General features: G+C 43.8%; 1 protein-coding gene across 1 annotated transcript; it reads left to right on the top strand.

Moving 5' to 3' along the window:
• The first annotated feature begins 869 nt into the window (after nt 1-869).
• Nucleotides 870-12,205, top strand: amotl2a (angiomotin like 2a). Its single transcript, XM_058073917.1, has 11 exons — nt 870-3,559; nt 4,825-5,507; nt 5,593-5,704; nt 6,105-6,249; nt 6,323-6,415; nt 7,094-7,389; nt 7,476-7,660; nt 8,927-9,028; nt 9,310-9,470; nt 9,745-9,843; nt 10,000-12,205. The coding sequence occupies exons 2-11, from the start codon at nt 4,867-4,869 to the stop codon at nt 10,077-10,079; spliced, it is 1,914 nt and encodes a 637-aa protein (XP_057929900.1). The 5' UTR covers nt 870-3,559; nt 4,825-4,866; the 3' UTR covers nt 10,080-12,205.
• The last annotated feature ends 4,120 nt before the right edge of the window (nt 12,206-16,325 follow it).

Genomic DNA, 16,325 nt, shown 5'->3' with positions numbered 1-16,325 from the left:
AATGTTATGACCCCCCCACCCCCCACCCCCCTCACATATCAGCTTTTGGCATGTCATGTTGTACCTGTAGTATCATACCTGCCATTAAAATGAACAGGAAATTGAAGAAAAAAAATCTAATATCTTTTTTACAATGAGCTTCATTTTTTTGTCTTATGATAAAAATCTTATGACGCTCCCCCATTTTTTCATATTCTGGATCATAGTATCCGCAATTATTCCATAATCTGGATCAGTCTTTGATATTTTGGAGAACCTACTGGAAACGTTTTTCCAAGTGCTCTGACCAAGTTATTTTTACAAAAATTTGTAAAAGCATCCTTTTAAACAAATAACTGGATCAGATGGTGATCCCAAATTTTTTTTATCAGTTCTTCCATATCCCATTCCCAACAATTCCTAAAAAAATCAAGTTATTTTGAACAAAAACAGGCAAAATCATATTATCTGTGCTGTACTTGAACTGTGCGCTGCGCTTGGCGGAAATCAATATTTTATTAATTTGTAGAAAATGTTTTAAAACTGTGGCACGGCGGTCGAGTGGTTAGCACGCAGACCTCACAGCTAGGAGACCAGGGTTCAATTCCACCCTCGGCCATCTCTGTGTGGAGTTTGCATGTTCTCCCCGTGCATGCGTGGGTTTTCTCCGGGAACTCCGGTTTCTCTCCCACATTCCAAAAACATGCTAGGTTAATTGGCCACTCCAAATTGTCCATAGGTATGAATGCGAGTGTGAATGGTTGTTTGTCTATATGTGCCCTGTGATTGGCTGGCCACCAGTCCGGGGTGTACCCCGCCTCTCGCTCCAAGACAGCTGGGATAGGCTCCAGCACCCCCGCGACCCTCGTGAGGAAAAAGCGGTAGAAAATGAATGAATGAATGTTTTAAAACTGTAAAAATGGGGGAAATATACCACTATTTACCATATTTGCAAAATATCAAAGTTGCATTTTTCACAATGCAGTTTGGACACCCCTGGTCTACAGTAAACGTTCAAACCTGACGCATATTTTTGCACCAAAATCTTCACTGATCAAGTTTCTAATAACGCCGTGACGTCCGTAAAGTGCTGCAAACTACCACGTTTTGCATTTTCTTTCAGACTTTTTTTTTGCATAACGGCCCGACTTATCTCAATGCTCCGTGGTGAGAGCCCCCAGCGTTCTTCTGTTGGACTTTAACTGCCATGCAAATGAGCAGGTGGACGTTTGGCTGCCAGTGATAAAGTATACGCCGTGGACAGGCCGGCGCTTGTTTGCAGCACACATAGGCCGCCATATTACCCCCCGCCCTTTTCATACCAGAGAAGAAAAAACTGTCAATAAGCTTCCAACCCCCACGGCCAGCTGATGCTGCAAAGCGGAGATGCTGGAAGTGGAGGTGGGGAGGGCGGCAGATGGCAGGTCTGCCCCCGTCATGTCTGCTTTTTGGGGGGAGAACAATGCATCTCTCAGAGCTGCTGCAAAAAGGAGGGGAGTGAGGGGGGTTCGAGGCGGTGGACAGCTGGCAGGCAGCGTGCCTCGTAGACCACCACAACCCCCCTCCCGAGCCACTCGCGCTGCAATTACCCGGCACGAGTCTTGGCTTAAATATTTACCATGCGAAGAAAAAGACGACAATGATTAAACCACCTGTGCTCACCTGGCGTCTTTACACCGAGTCTGGCCAGGACATGTGACACATTTTCTTAGATTACAGCCTGATTCCAAAATAGAATAAATTCATTTTTTAACTCAGAATTCTACGCGTAACACCCCATAATAATGACACGAAAACAGATTTTTGGAAATGTTTAAAAATGCATGTAAATATGTATTCATATCCACAAAAATGAGGTCAAGTACATCCTGTTGCCTCCGATCATCAGTGAGATTTTTCTACAGCTTCATTGGTCCCCCCTCTGGTCAATTCAATTGTGTTGGCAGGGGTGTCCAAACTATTATTTTGTAAAGTACATATGATAAGATGGCATCCTAGCTTTGTCATACAGGTGAAAAGCATATTATTAATATCAACTTCACACTTTGTTGTGAGTGTGAATGGTTGTTTGTCTATATGTGCCCTGTGATTGGCTGGCCACCAGTCCAGGGTGTACCCCGCCTCTCACCCAAAGACAGCTAGGATAGGCTCAAGCACCCCCCGCGACCCTCGTGAGGAAAAAGCAGTAGAAAATGAATGAATGAATGAACTTCACACTGTGTTGTGAGTGTGAATGGTTGTTTGTCTATATGTGCCCTGTGATTGGCTGGCCACCAGTCCAGGATGTACCCTCGTGAGGATAAGCGGTAGAAAATTAATTAATGCACTTCACACAATTTTTCCATTTTTTCCCCCCAAATATTTCAACTTTTGGTGGAAATTATTTTTGTGAATTTTCTTTTTGGAATATTTTGACTTTATTCCCATAATATTATAATTTTTTTCTTCAACCTAATTTTCCAAATTCTTGTTTGCTCTCCCCATGCATACGTGGATACTCCGGTTTCCTCCCACATTCCAAAAACATGCTAGGTTAATTGGCGACTCCAAATTGTCCATAGGTATGAATGTGAGTGTGAATGGTTGTTTGTCTATATGTGCCTTGTGATTGGCTGGCCACCAGTCCAGGGTGTAACCCGCCTCTTGCCCAAAGACAGCTGGGATAGGCTCCAGCACCCCGCCGCGATCCTCGTTAGGATAAGCGGTAGAAAATTAATTAATGCACTTCACGCAATTTTTCTGTTTTTTTCCCAAATATTTCAACTTTTGGTGGAAATTATTTTTGTGAATTTTTTGGGGGGTTATTCCCATAATATGTCAAATATGTCAAATATTTTGACAACTTCCACTTGGACCGACCCACCATTAGCTAGGTGAGCCCAACACATAACAGGCTTTGCTACACATCTTAAAATAAAGCTGTCAGTTGTGGGAGCTGTGCGGTAAGTTTGATTGTTTAGGTTTTCTTCAGCATTTCGCTGTTTTAAATAAGAGTGTAATGTTAGCGCTTAGCTATGCTAGTGTTGCAACATTGTGTACTCTTTCTATGTAAAGCACGCTAAAGATCAAGGTATGCTAAGCAGTTAAATATCATTGACTACATAGCAAATAGAAACCAATACATGTTTAAATATTATGCTTGTGTTGTATATACATAAACATATACATATATGTGTGTATATGTAATTGTTGAATAATAGAATGGATCCTTAATACTATAGTATTGAAGTATAATAACAGTGAGCACACAACAGTGTGGATAGACATGGGCAGACTCCACCCCCTTCTCTTTGCCACGCCCCCTGTTCTCCTCCCCCCTCCTCAACGTTTGATCCTCAGGGACATGAAGCCTCAGCATTCCACTCATTCCAGCCTTCCAACAATCATCCACTGAGTCTTTATGAGCAGTGTGCTCGCTCGGAGGACACACACACCGAGGAACGGACACGGAGAGGAACACGCGTGGACCGCACGTTCCTCACTTTTGGACTGGACTTGAGGATTCTATTGTTGTTGGACCATTACTGCTACACTGTTGGAGGTTATAGTGTTCGAAGAAGTGGGATGAGACCAGGATTGGGTGAGTTTAGAGCTTTTTATTTGGCTTGGTACTAATAGTGATACCTGTTTGTGGGGCCGTAGCGTCCAATCCGGTGCGTGAATGCAGATATTATCATACCGTTTTTTTTTAAAGTGCTGTTTTATTGCCATATTGCATTGGTTGATATAGTCACAGATACAATGTCAAGGACGCCTCCATTCCGACATTTTGGCACAAAGAACACACAAAAAGATGATTAAAACCCTATTTCTTGATTAAAAACCTTATTTCTTGTCTGTTGCTGGCATTCATTGTGGAACGCAAAGGCAGCATTTAAGTGTTTCCTGACTGCATATGACAAAAAAACATTTCATCTTATCATATTCATATATGCTCCAATAATGTCATCTAACTTAGCAATTTTATGTGTAAATATTTTGTGTGACTGCTCCGAGTTTTCAAAAACGTATTTATTTCTGAGCATTTGTACAAATAAGGACCTCCTCTGGAATAGACACCTCCTTCAATAAAAGCTTGCTATTTTTTGCATTTCACTAAATAAAGCTAGCAATGTTTGATTAGCATTCATTTTGTTACACCATCATCACTTTTCTCAACCTAATTTTCCAATAGTTACAACTTCATTTTGTTTGTCATGATATTATGACTGTAGGCTATTAAAATGATCATAATATTATGACTTTATGTTCATAAAAATGTAGAGTTTGACTTTATTCCTGTTTTTTCATTTCTCCTGTTGTTTTTTTTAAACTATTTTTGCAACAATTTCTACTTGTTTTGTTGAAATTACAACTTTAGAATATTTTGACTTTATTCTCACAACATTCTAACTTTTTTTGTAACCCTATTTTCCCAAAAAATGTTTATTTTTATATATATATATATAGATATATAATATAACAATTTGACATAATGCTACTGAAATTATTTTAGATTATGAAAGAAAAAATCTCATTACATTCTCAGAATTATTTAAATGTATTATTTTAATAATAATGATTTTTAATGTTTTATTCAAACTTTTGTCTCATTGTTTTGACTTTATTCTTGTAAAATGACTGCTGATTTATTAATTAATTACTGTTTAGATTTATTGTTAAATGATATTTTTAGAATATGCCACAGGCTGCAAATGGCTCCCCAGCCGCCCTTTGTACACCCCCACCCTAAAACATACTCGTGTCTGATGCATCTTTCATTTTATTCTTCCAGTATTCATTCCACTATAAGACAACAGAAGTATCGTGTCAAATATCTTACGAGTTTATTGTTCTTTTCTTCAGATTGGTTGTAATTCCCGTTCAAAGTAAAGTCCCCCCTTTGACATGAGAACCGCAGAGGCGGCCCCCGCAACAGTCCTGCATCGCCTCATCCAGGAGCAGCTTCGCTTCGGGAATCTGGCGGACACCCGCGCACTATTGGCGATCCAGCAGCAGGCCCTGCGTGGGGGGGGAAGCGCAGGTGTTGGAGGTGGCGGCGGGACAGGCACCGGTAGTCCTCGCTCCTCTCTGGAGAGCCTGACTCAGGAGGAGTCCCCGTACATGCACGTGTCCACAAGGCAGGACCCTCAAGGCCAGGAGTACCAGGGGAGCAGCGTTCAGCAGGAAAAGCCGCTGAGGAATTCCTTGCAGCTCCATGGAGAGGAGCTTCCCACCTACGAGGAGGCCAAGTACCTGATGTCCCAGAAGGGGGACGCGATGTCCGGGTGTGCTGAGAAAGGACAATGGGATGCCAAACGGGAGCACGCACGCTCCCTCAGCGAGCGCCTCATGCAGTTGTCTCTGGAGAGGAGCACGCAGAGGAACGTTGGGGCTCTGAGCTCCTCGCTCAGCTTCCCTCAGCTCTACAGCACCACACACATCCCTGAAGGAGCCACACTGGACCCGAGAGGACCGCCGCCGGAATACCCACTTCCCCAGGAAGTCTGCTTCCAAGAACCTCCTCCCCCTTTTTACCCTCAACACAGGTAGATATTTGAACACTGTGTGACCTGACCGACCTTTTCACCCCTATGACCTCTAATCGTGTGACCTCCACATCCTCCCTGACAGGAACGCTCACATTCCCATGACGGCGGCTTCCAGTGACATGTTAATGTGGGAGAACCAAAGGCTGAGGCAGGAAGTGGAGATGTACGCCGAGAAGGCCGCACGCTTGATCAAGGTCAGGAAAGAATCCAGAGTCAGAACATCTTTCTGGAATGTTCTTTCCAGCCACAAACATCCACTGAGTCTGAGTAGGACAAACAACATCTAGGACACGCCAACGCTCTCTAAGGAGTTACTGCCTTCTTTCCTTCTGCCTCATTTTTTCCTTTTCTTCATTTCCATTTTCTGGTTTGTTGTCTTTCTTGCATTTTGTTGGCCTTTCTTTCCATCTTCAGCGTCTGATTTCATGTTGTATTCCATCCTGCTTTTTTTTACTTGTAAGCATGTGATGAAAGTTGTAGTGAATTTCAATGCAGGCTTTCTTTGCGGTGGATTTTAGAATCCCTGCTGTAGAACTTCTAAATGCGGACACACACTGTTACACCATTTGAAGCTATTCTTCCTGTCTTTCCTAGCTGGAGAAGGAGATTGAGAGGATTTCCGAGGCTTACGAGACGCTGATGAAGGGCTCTGCCAAGCGGGAAGCTCTGGAGAAGACGATGAGGAACAAGCTGGAGGCCGAGATGAAGAGGATGCACGACTTCAACCGGGATCTGAGAGGTACATCTTTTTGAGCGAACAACGTGAACCGCAACCACAACGGCGAATTGACTTGTGAACATCTTTTTTCCAGAACAACTATGCACGGCTACCAAACACAGAGCGGCCATGGAAGCAGAATGCTCGGACCGCAAGCAGCACGTCTTCTTGAAGCTGCTGGAACAAAGTAAGACGCAAATCTTCACACTTACTTGTGGCGCTCGGGCGGCAGCCATTTTGTCCTGGATTCCTGGAATATTTCTTGCCTTGTTTCAGTTATTTGTTGCGCCCACGTTTGCCTCCCTGCCCACTCGTTCTTGTGTGGACGTTTCCTCACCAGGGACATGCTGAGGAGCAATTCCATCCTACTTCCTCTTTAAAGTCACATAAGACTCACATGTGATATATTTCTGGGATTATATTTCTTACATAATCCAATGAATTATGCTCCCACTTCTATTCCACATTATCCTGATGCGATGGACTTCCATCAGACTGAGGTGTGTTTCTTTCCCAGCCCAACAGGAACCAGAAACCCGCACGGCGGCGCACAATAGCGTTGAGCGATTTATATTTTGAGCTTCTTGTTTACTCGGCGTTCCGTGGAGGCATTCCAAAGCTTTTCCCAGTACAAAGCTATGCCTGTGTGTGCGTAAGTGGATAAGAGGAAGTCTGCATTCCCCGCGGCAGGCATGCACTCGACGGGGGTTGTGTAATCAAGCCCCGCCCCCTCCCTTTTTTTTTTTTCAAAGTGGCACAGAACTTTTCATTCGGGAGATAGCGATTCCGTCATATTGAAATATTCCATCCAGAACATCGGCTGTCTAAGAAAATGTGGTTAAAAAGGTGCTGTGTGTTGTTTTAGATGAGGAGCAGCAGCGTGAGAAGGAACGACTGGAGAGGAACATCCAGCACTTGCGTCTCTCGGCCGAGGAGAGCCAGCGAGCACGCGAGCTCCTGGAGAAGGCTCTGCTGTCGTCGCACGCTCGCAACCGGCAACTTGAGGAGGAGCTTCAAAGGAAGCGGGCCTACGTGGAGAAGGTGGAGCGCCTTCAGAGCTCGCTGGCCCAGCTGCAGGCAGCGTGCGAGAAGCGGGAAGCGTTGGAGCTGCGGCTGCGCACCAGGCTGGAGCAGGAACTGAAGAGCATGCGCGCACAACAGGTGAGGAGTTTGTGGAGCTGGGGGGGCGTGTCATCTCCGTGAAACGTGACTTAAAGTCCATTTGGTTGTGTCTGTCTCACCCTCAGAACCAGACCTCGGGCCCTGTGGCTTCTGAGCCTAGCTCCTCCTTGTCGCAGCAGCAGCTGAGGGAGCGAGAGGAGCGTATCTTGGCCCTGGAGGCCGACATCACCAAGTGGGAGCAGAAGTATCTGGAGGAGAGCACCATGAGGCAGTTTGCCATGGACGCCGCCGCCACTGCCGCAGCCCAGAGGTACCATCAGCAAGCACACACCGCAGACCACCCTTTGATATCAACTCTTTACATCCAGCGATAACAACTCTAACCATCCTGTGATATCAAATCAAGACATCTTGTAATTTTCAACTAAAACCACCCAGTGATATCAACTATATCATCTAGTGATATCAACTCAAACCAGCCAGTGATATCAACTCTAATATCTAGTGATATCAACTCAAACCAGCCAGTGATATCAACTCTAATATCTAGTGATATCAACTCTAATATCTAGTGATATCAACGCAAACCAGCCAGTGATATCACCTCTAATATCCAGTGATAACAACTCAAACCACCCAGTGATATCACCTCAAACCAGCCTGTGATATCAAATCAACACATCTTGTGATTTTCAACTAAAATTAACTAAGATTTTCGCTAGATGAACGCTATCATCTAGCGATGTCACCTCAAACCACCCCGTGATACCAACTCTAATATCCAGTGATAACAACTCAAATCATCCAGTAATATCACCTCAAACCAGCCAGTGATATCAACTCTAATATCCAGTGATATCAATTCTAATATCCAGTGATAACAACCCAAACCATCCAGTAATATCACCTCAAACCACCCAGTGATATCAATCTAATATCCAGTGATAACAACTCAAACCATCCAGTAATATCACCTCAAACCACCCAGTGATATCAACTGAAACCACCCAGTGATAACAAACCATCCAGTAATATCACCTCGAACCACCCAGTGATATCAACTAAAACCACCCAGTGATATCAACTATATCATCTAGTGATGTCACCTCAAACCACCCAGTGATATCAACTCTAATATCCAGTGATAACAACTCAAACCATCCAGTAATATCACCTCAAACCACCCAGTGATATCAACTCTAATATCCAGTGATAACATCCCAAACCATCCAGTAATATCACTCAGTGATATCAAATCTACATCGGATATTAACTGTATCACCCAGTGATATCAACTATATCATCAAGTGATAAACGCAAACCATCCTGTGGTATTAGCTCAAACCACCCAGTGGTATCAACTCAAACCATCCGGTGATATCCATGTAAACATTCAGTGATATCAACTCAACACATTCAGCGGAGGTGTCAAAAACCATCCAACTCAAACATCCACTCATAACAACGCTAACATGCAGTGATATCAACTCAAACCATTCGGTGACATCCATGTAAACATTCAGTGGTATGAACCCAAGCCATCCGGTGATATCAATTTCCAAACGTTTCCCCACAGAGACACAACCATCATCAACAGCTCGCCTGGACATTCACCTGACAGCAGTTTTAACGAGGATCTGCCTCCTTCCAGTCCCAGACACCAGGAGATGGAGAACAGGTACACACTTGTTGAAGAGATATTGCAGCATTTTGTTGTGGGACCAATTCCCCAAAACATGTTTTATGGTGCAAAGTAAATCTACAAGATGGCAATAGCTGTATTTGAATGATCGTGAGTAGTCAGCTTTATGTAGCTCTGCATACGCTATAAAATGTTGCCATGAAAGTCATGCGTTTGGGACCGTTGTTTACAGTTAACTCATCATGGGGGCTGCTATGTATAAATGTGGTCAACTTTCTCATGCCCCCTAAATCATGTCATCATATTTGTGCATTCAGAATCCGAGCCTTGCATGTTCAGCTCCTGGAGAAGGACGCCATGATCAGGGTCCTCCAGCAGCGCTCCAGATGGGAGCAGAGCAAGCTGGAGAAACAGGGGCTCCGGCTGGCCAGGTCCGTCCCGTCCATCTCCACGGCGAGCGGCGGCACTGAGACAAAAGGTGAGCTTGACGCGCCGTCGCGGCACCCAGCGACAGCTGGCCGGCAGACAAGACAGAATGTAAGCCGTCCTAAGAAAAAGCAGAGAAGGACACGGCCCCCCACCACACCCTGTCCTTCAAATAGATGCGTTTTTAAGATGGAATGCATATCATCCCCCCCTCCATCCAGAATAGCCCCCATCCAGAATAGTCCTGGGAAGAACCCCGCCACGCAGAAGCGTGTAAATGTGGACGCAAGCGGGTAATTCAGCGCCTTCTTTCTTTGTCTGTGTAGGAAAGAGCCTCTCGGATGACCAGACAAGTGGCGCCGTGCTGCGACACCGGGACTCCAGCACCCAATGCGACGAGGCCCCGCTCGGGACGGCTGCCACCGGTGGGTTCAATGTGCTAATTTCACATCTAATGACTGTTGACGCTGATCGATGTTGAAAGTGTAAACCCGGCCGGGATTAGCGCACACGGACATAAATCGGTCTGGAACACAAGGTCACTGAAGAACGTTGTTATTATTATTTGTTCCCCCGTGCAGGCGCCTCAGAGGAACCGGACCTCAGAGTAGTCAAGAGCATCAACAGAACAGATGCAGACATGGTGGAGATCCTCATTTGATCCTCATCCACGTGACTCTGAAGTAGCTTTCCAACCTTGCGGAGTTGAGCTCACAAGCCCGGAACGCCTTGAGGAATGTGAGATGTTAGCACACGTCTGTCTGTGTCTTATTTATTTCTTATGTGTCATTGCTGCTCATGTTGTTTATGCTAAATGTTTTTTTAATTATTGTCCTTTTAATTTAAATGAAGCAATGGGAGTGACTGTCGTGGGTGGAAGCATCTCTTCTGTGTAACAGAGCGACATATTTAACTTATTATTTATCTTTGGCTTGTAGCGTAGCAGAGCATCCAGACGTGTCAAAAGTCCATGTAGTCGTTCTTGTAAAGACTTTCTAGCAGATCCGAAAGGACAAAACATGTACAATTTGGTGGAATCATGTGTTTTTATTGTCACCATCTTGTCTTCCTATCACACCAATGCTGCCGTTTGGTGGTAGCGGGTCTGGGGCTGCACGAGTGCTGCCGGCTACTGGGGAGCTGCGGTTCGTTGAGTGTAAACATGGAGTGTGACAAGATGGAAGTGTGTGTGTGTGTGTGTGTGTAAGATTATTTTTTTAATAGATGGTACTAGCAGGTACTGTTCATGCTGTTGTCTGTGGCTGCACGAGTGCTGCTGTGTTATAAATGTGAGAAAAGTGGCGGCCCTTATTTATGTAAAACAGGGTCCTTGGCAGTTTTAGCTATGGAACATGGGCAGCTAAACCGAACGTCAAACATACAGTAGCGATTCATACAGGAAATGGTCAACTTGCTTTCAGGAAGTGCTTATTGTATTTGCTAATAGCATCTTAGCAAGTACTCTAACACAAAAGAGCACAGGGTCATCAACTTCACTCACTCACAGAGTGATAACAAACGCAAGGCATGCTGGGCAGCCCACACGCACACCTAGCATGGGGTTAGAGTTGATGACCCCCTGTTCTTTTGTGCTGTTTGTAAAGAGCACACCGATGGGGGGGGGGGTTTCCACACAGCGCACCGTTGAAGCTAGGAGCGCCACCGCACAGGGGTCACATCCCAGTTCGGAACGCGCTCGCCTCTCACTGGAAGCTAATCTTCTGACATTCCTCGCCGAGGGAACGCTCCCGTTAAAGAAAAAAGGCTATCTAAAGTCTGACCCTTCGCCCTTGTTAAAATGGCGCACATTCTCCACATGATTCCCTTCCTGGGCTCTCGGACCCGTGGCGGCCGGTTCCGCCATCAGCGTGTATTATTGGAGCGCATTTGCCATTCTATTTGTCGTCCCCCGTCACCGTGCAGTGCTCAAGCATCCTCAGCATGGATTCTATTCTATTTATTTCTGCCTGATGGCTCAACACGTCTGAATGTAGACTCCCGTTGGCTTGGAATGTGTGTGTTTTTTTTATTCAACTGGAATGTGCTACAGGTCACATTTGTTCCACTCTGGAAGGGGAATACCACCCAAATAAAGAGCATGGCCAAGAGGCCGGTCTAGTCCGGTTTGGAAGTGTTGCATTCTTGGTTAATTCTGACACTTAATGCTTCCCCTTCAAGCGTTCACGTCTCACCCCCCCGCCCCTGCCATGGTGCATTAGCTGGTCAATGCAGTGTGACAGAAATGTCCCTCAGAATGTGTTTACATGGAATGTGCCTGTTTCACATTTTTTCCGTGCATTTGTGTCGTTTCCTGGTGCCAAAGATGTACTTTTTATTGTTGAAGCTGTAACCCCCCCCCCCACACACACACACACAAACAAAAGGTTCTGATGACATTGCTGTGAACTTGTAAAGTATGTATTCCTTAATATGTCACCACAAAAGATAAAAAGTATTAATATATGCCCAATCAAGTGTTCTTTTTCTTTCATGTTGATGCAAGCCCTTCACCTTGCACGTGCCTCACCTTCCAGCAGGCAAAATATACTTTACAGTAATGGTGTCCAAACTGTGGCCCTTAGTTTTTATTGGCCTGTTCATATTCATCATTTAACCACAAAACTACAAAACAAAAACAGCCTATGAAAAGTCAAAATATTAAATGAAAGAAGTTGTAGTGTAACAAGAAACATTTAGAATAATGCAATATGAGGAATAATTTCATTTCAGCAGCATATTGTGGAAATATTAAGGAAAATTGTATTTTACATGAAGTGTTATGAGAAATAAACACAACAACAACATTGGAATTTTAGGGAAATTAATTTGCAGAAAAATGTCTGTAATGGGTGTCAAGTCAAAATATGTGAAAAAAGTCATAATTACAAGAACAAATTTGAAATAATTGGGAAAAAATGGCTAAAATGGAAAAAAATATGTCCTTTTAAAAATAATCATAATATGAAAGAAAAAGGTTGTTGAGGGGTTGAAAAAACATTTTAGTAACAGCGGAAGTATTAAAGAACAAATATGTTTTTGTTTTTTTTAAGTCATATTATGAGAAACAAAAAAAAGTCGTAAAATTTGAAAAATTAAGTTGGGTAAAAAGTTATATTATGGGAGTAAAGTCAAAGTTTGGAAAATTTTTAAAAAGCAAAAATGAGGGGGAAAAAAGCAAATGATAAGTTTTTTTAATCGGATAAATCTACTTGAGAAAATATTAAGATGGTCGTTGCATTCCTTTCATTTTTCAGTATGTGGTCCTCGGTGGAAAAACGTTTTCGATTAGTTGATGCACAGCTTGTATAGATGACCCAACACTAAGAAACGACCGATATATTGGGCCGATATTTGCGTTCTTTACTTCAATCGGTATCGGCCGATACGCGTGTGGGTTCGCCGATTTATTTTCCGCAGCATGATTTACAGACAGGCATCTATGGGCAGCTTTGTGTTGCCGGAAGACGCTGCAGCACATGCAGACGCGGTACCCCTACCCCACTGCAAGAGTGGCGAAAGCAGCATTACCCACAACAAGGGTAAGTTTTAAACTTTTAATTAGCTTCTAACAGTTAAACATAGTTTAGGGATTCAATGTGTGTTGTGTTATGTGTGTGTGCGAGTGGATCGGAGCAACCGTGTCTGCTATCAGAGGTCTTTAGCGTGCACAACGTGAACTTAAATGATGACAGAAATGTTTTAGTACTAAATTGTGTCAGTGTTTCGTGAAAACGTGTTTAGTTATCAATGTAGCCGTAGTGAAGTTTTTCAGTCAGCGTCTGCTCATCTTTTATTTTGAAGTACTTAAGCTGAAAAAAGTTGAATCCTACTCTGTACAGTAAGTGTTGTTTTATTTATACTTAAGTTAAAATACTTTTTAATTTTATTTCATAGTCATCACTTGAATAATTAAAATCACCAAACACTTTTTTTTACTTGAACGTGTGTTTAAAAAAGCTGAATCTGTTTTCAGTGTTTCAATATATGTTTTATTTAAACTTGAGACCTGTAATATTTGTTATCATTGTCATTTTTTCATGTAAATTGAAGGAGCAAAAGCAGTATCAGCCACAAATATCGGCCCCAGCAAAATCGGCAGTCCATAATCGGCCATCGGCTAAGGGTGATGGAAAAAAAATCGGTATTGGCCCGAAAAAATCCATATCGGTCTAACCCTAGTTAACACACTATTGTCTAAATAGCCGGCACCACAAGTGCATGGTGGTGCACGAGGGCTCCCAACACTGGGGGAGCTACGGTTCCCTGTGGGAAGACGGAGTAGCAAAAGGTGTGTCACATCCACCAGGGATGTCATCATGGAGGAGGATTCGAGTAGTAGTCTATGTAGTAGTCTATGGCCATCTGCTATACAAGCTGTACACTGACTACTCTACGGTATTCTATGGTTTCTGCCAATGAGGACAAGCTGAGAATGTCCTGAAAGCAAAGATGGCGGTCTTCCTAGAATGTGTGCAGTGTTTCCAAGTCAGATTCCTCTGTCAGCGTTGACTTTTTATGTCAATATTTATACCTTCATCCTTGGCTCCTTCCTTCCCTGCGGGCATTCCACGGATGCCGTGCATTCTCCTCCTGCAGTCTTTACTTGTTGGTGCCACTTTTCTTGAAAGATAAAGTTGTGTGTGTGGAGCAGTTTTTCCAAAAAGGGGACAGGTGCCTCTGAAATGCATCATTGCTTTTGGCCCACTTCTGGCTCACATACCTCACATTTCTGATGCACCATGCAAGCACATGTTTCCTGGGAGGAATGGAAGGCCTCAAGTTCTCATATGGAGGAAGAGGAGCATTCCTTGCACATCTGGATTCCTGCCGTCAGCCAGCATCCCAGTTCTGAGAGGATCAAGAACAGATGACCCTCTTCTTGGTGCGTTAAAGGTCAGCAGCCTATCTCTGCACACAGACGTTGCTCGGAGATTCCACAACTTCTTGCCTCCAGTTTCCATGGAAAGACCCAGCACCCACGTCATCAAGTTTTCCACATCAACCCAAGCATGTCATCTGGTTTGAGGAATGTTCCTGCTATGAATGAAAGCTATCAAGACGGCGGGCGAGTCAAAGCTTTCCTTGTGTGTCCTGCTCCTTCCCAAAGCTTCTGCTGCAGGAATGATGGAATGAAAGATGGCCAGCATTCATACCAATGATTCTTATCCCGCACACATTCCCATTCCAACCTCAAAATGGTCACCTCATCCATACATCCAAAAAGAGGCCCCAGTTTTCCTGTAAAACGCAACATTTCCCTTAACCATAAATGCATCGTTTTAAAGCAGATTCATTCCATTCCAACATGAAAACATTCAACCCACTTTTCCATAACACAGAATTCTTACTACTTCCACATTTCCATTCCCATTCAAATCATTCCAACAGCAACAATTTTCCAACTCCCTTACCCATAATTCCACATGTTCACAGAGATCAAGGATGTCCAACCATTTTCCATACTGAAAATCAAAGATTGGACGGGCCAATTTAGCTTCTTTACAATTTGTAAACCCACAGTCGCCCTCATTCATAGTGCTTAATCGGTTCCAAACCCGACCGTGGGAAATGAATTTCTGTGATATGGGATTCAATGTTAATCAATGGGATATTTTTGTAGTTGGAGCATGGAAAACCTGGCTCCAGAGTGAAGCCGCAGTATCCCACGAGGATGCGGTCTCTCCTCTTTCCTTTCGTCATAAAGGTTTTCTGAAGGGGCCTGTCACCCAGGACCTGTTTGCCTCGGTAGACCCTACCAGGGGCATATAGTCCCAGACAGTAGCTCCTACAATCACTCGGGCACTCAGACCCCTCCACCACGTAGTCCTCATGGTGGAGATGAACAAAACAAAACTAGTTTGCAGAAAAAATAAAAAATAAAAAGCTAATTAGATACACAGCTAAGAGACCCGAGTTCAATTCCACCCTCGGCCATCTCTGTGTTTTGTTTGCATGTTCTCCCCGTGCATGTGTGGGTTTTCTCCGGGTACTCCGGTTTCCTCCCACATTCCAAAAACATGCTAGGTTAATTAGCGACTCCAAATTGTCCATAGGTATGAATGTGAGTGTGAATGGTTGTTTGTCTATATGTGCCCTGTGATTGGCTGGCCACCAGTCCAGGGTGTACCCCGCCTATTGCCCGAAGACAGCTGGGATATCCTCACCCTAGTGAGGGTAAGCGGTAGAAAATGAATGTAATGTTATAATTATTTGGGGAATTATAGAATTATATTTATAAGAATTATAATAGATTTGGGGTGACTGACGATGGTGCTAACTTCCGCTTCCTGTTTCCATGTATTAGCAAGCTAATGGGCTTCTAAAAAGGAAGTTTTGTGTTAAAAATACATTAGGAACACAGTTTGGAAAAACGGCAAGGCACGCTACATACTCTACGCCAGGGGTCTCAAACTCAATTTACCTGGGGGCCACTGAAGCTAGGGTCTGGGCGAGGCTGGGCCGCATCAGGTTTTCCAAAAAAAAAAAAAAAAAACGCATTTATTAAAAACAGAAAAATGAATAAACTTTGCTTTGGTGATTGGCTGGCCACCAGTCCAGGGTGTACCCCGCCTCTCGCCCGAAGTCAGCTGGAATGCACTCCAGCATGCGAATGTAGTGAGGATAAGTGGCATAGAAAATGGATGGGATGAATGAAAGGCATAAGTGAACATTAAAGGTTGCTTTTACCTTCACTGAAGACACAATTTGGCAGCAAGATCGTCTTTTTTTTTATCTGTAGCTTTGGTACACTATAAATGACTACAGTCAGACTAAAATCCACATTGAGTATACAGATGGCGTATAGTACCCAGGTTCATGTACTTCCATACAGCCACAGTACTTGATTTCATACACAGTCACCCGTATTGGCAGTGAGTGTTGTCAGCTGTAAGACTTTCACCTCTGC

This window comes from Doryrhamphus excisus, chromosome 5 (genome assembly GCF_030265055.1).
Source record: "Doryrhamphus excisus isolate RoL2022-K1 chromosome 5, RoL_Dexc_1.0, whole genome shotgun sequence".
NCBI lineage: Eukaryota > Metazoa > Chordata > Actinopteri > Syngnathiformes > Syngnathidae > Doryrhamphus > Doryrhamphus excisus.
Note: the sequence above shows the minus strand (reverse complement) of the source record. Positions and strands in the feature narration are given on the sequence as shown.

Coding starts and splice junctions, on each gene's coding strand:
- amotl2a (XM_058073917.1), top strand. CDS start 4,867: ATGAGAACCGCAGAGGCGGCCCCCGCAACAGTCCTGCATCGCCTCATC. Junction 6,250..6,322: donor CTTCAACCGGGATCTGAGAG/GTACATCTTTTT, acceptor TCTTTTTTCCAG/AACAACTATGCACGGCTACC. Junction 7,390..7,475: donor AGAGCATGCGCGCACAACAG/GTGAGGAGTTTG, acceptor TCTCACCCTCAG/AACCAGACCTCGGGCCCTGT.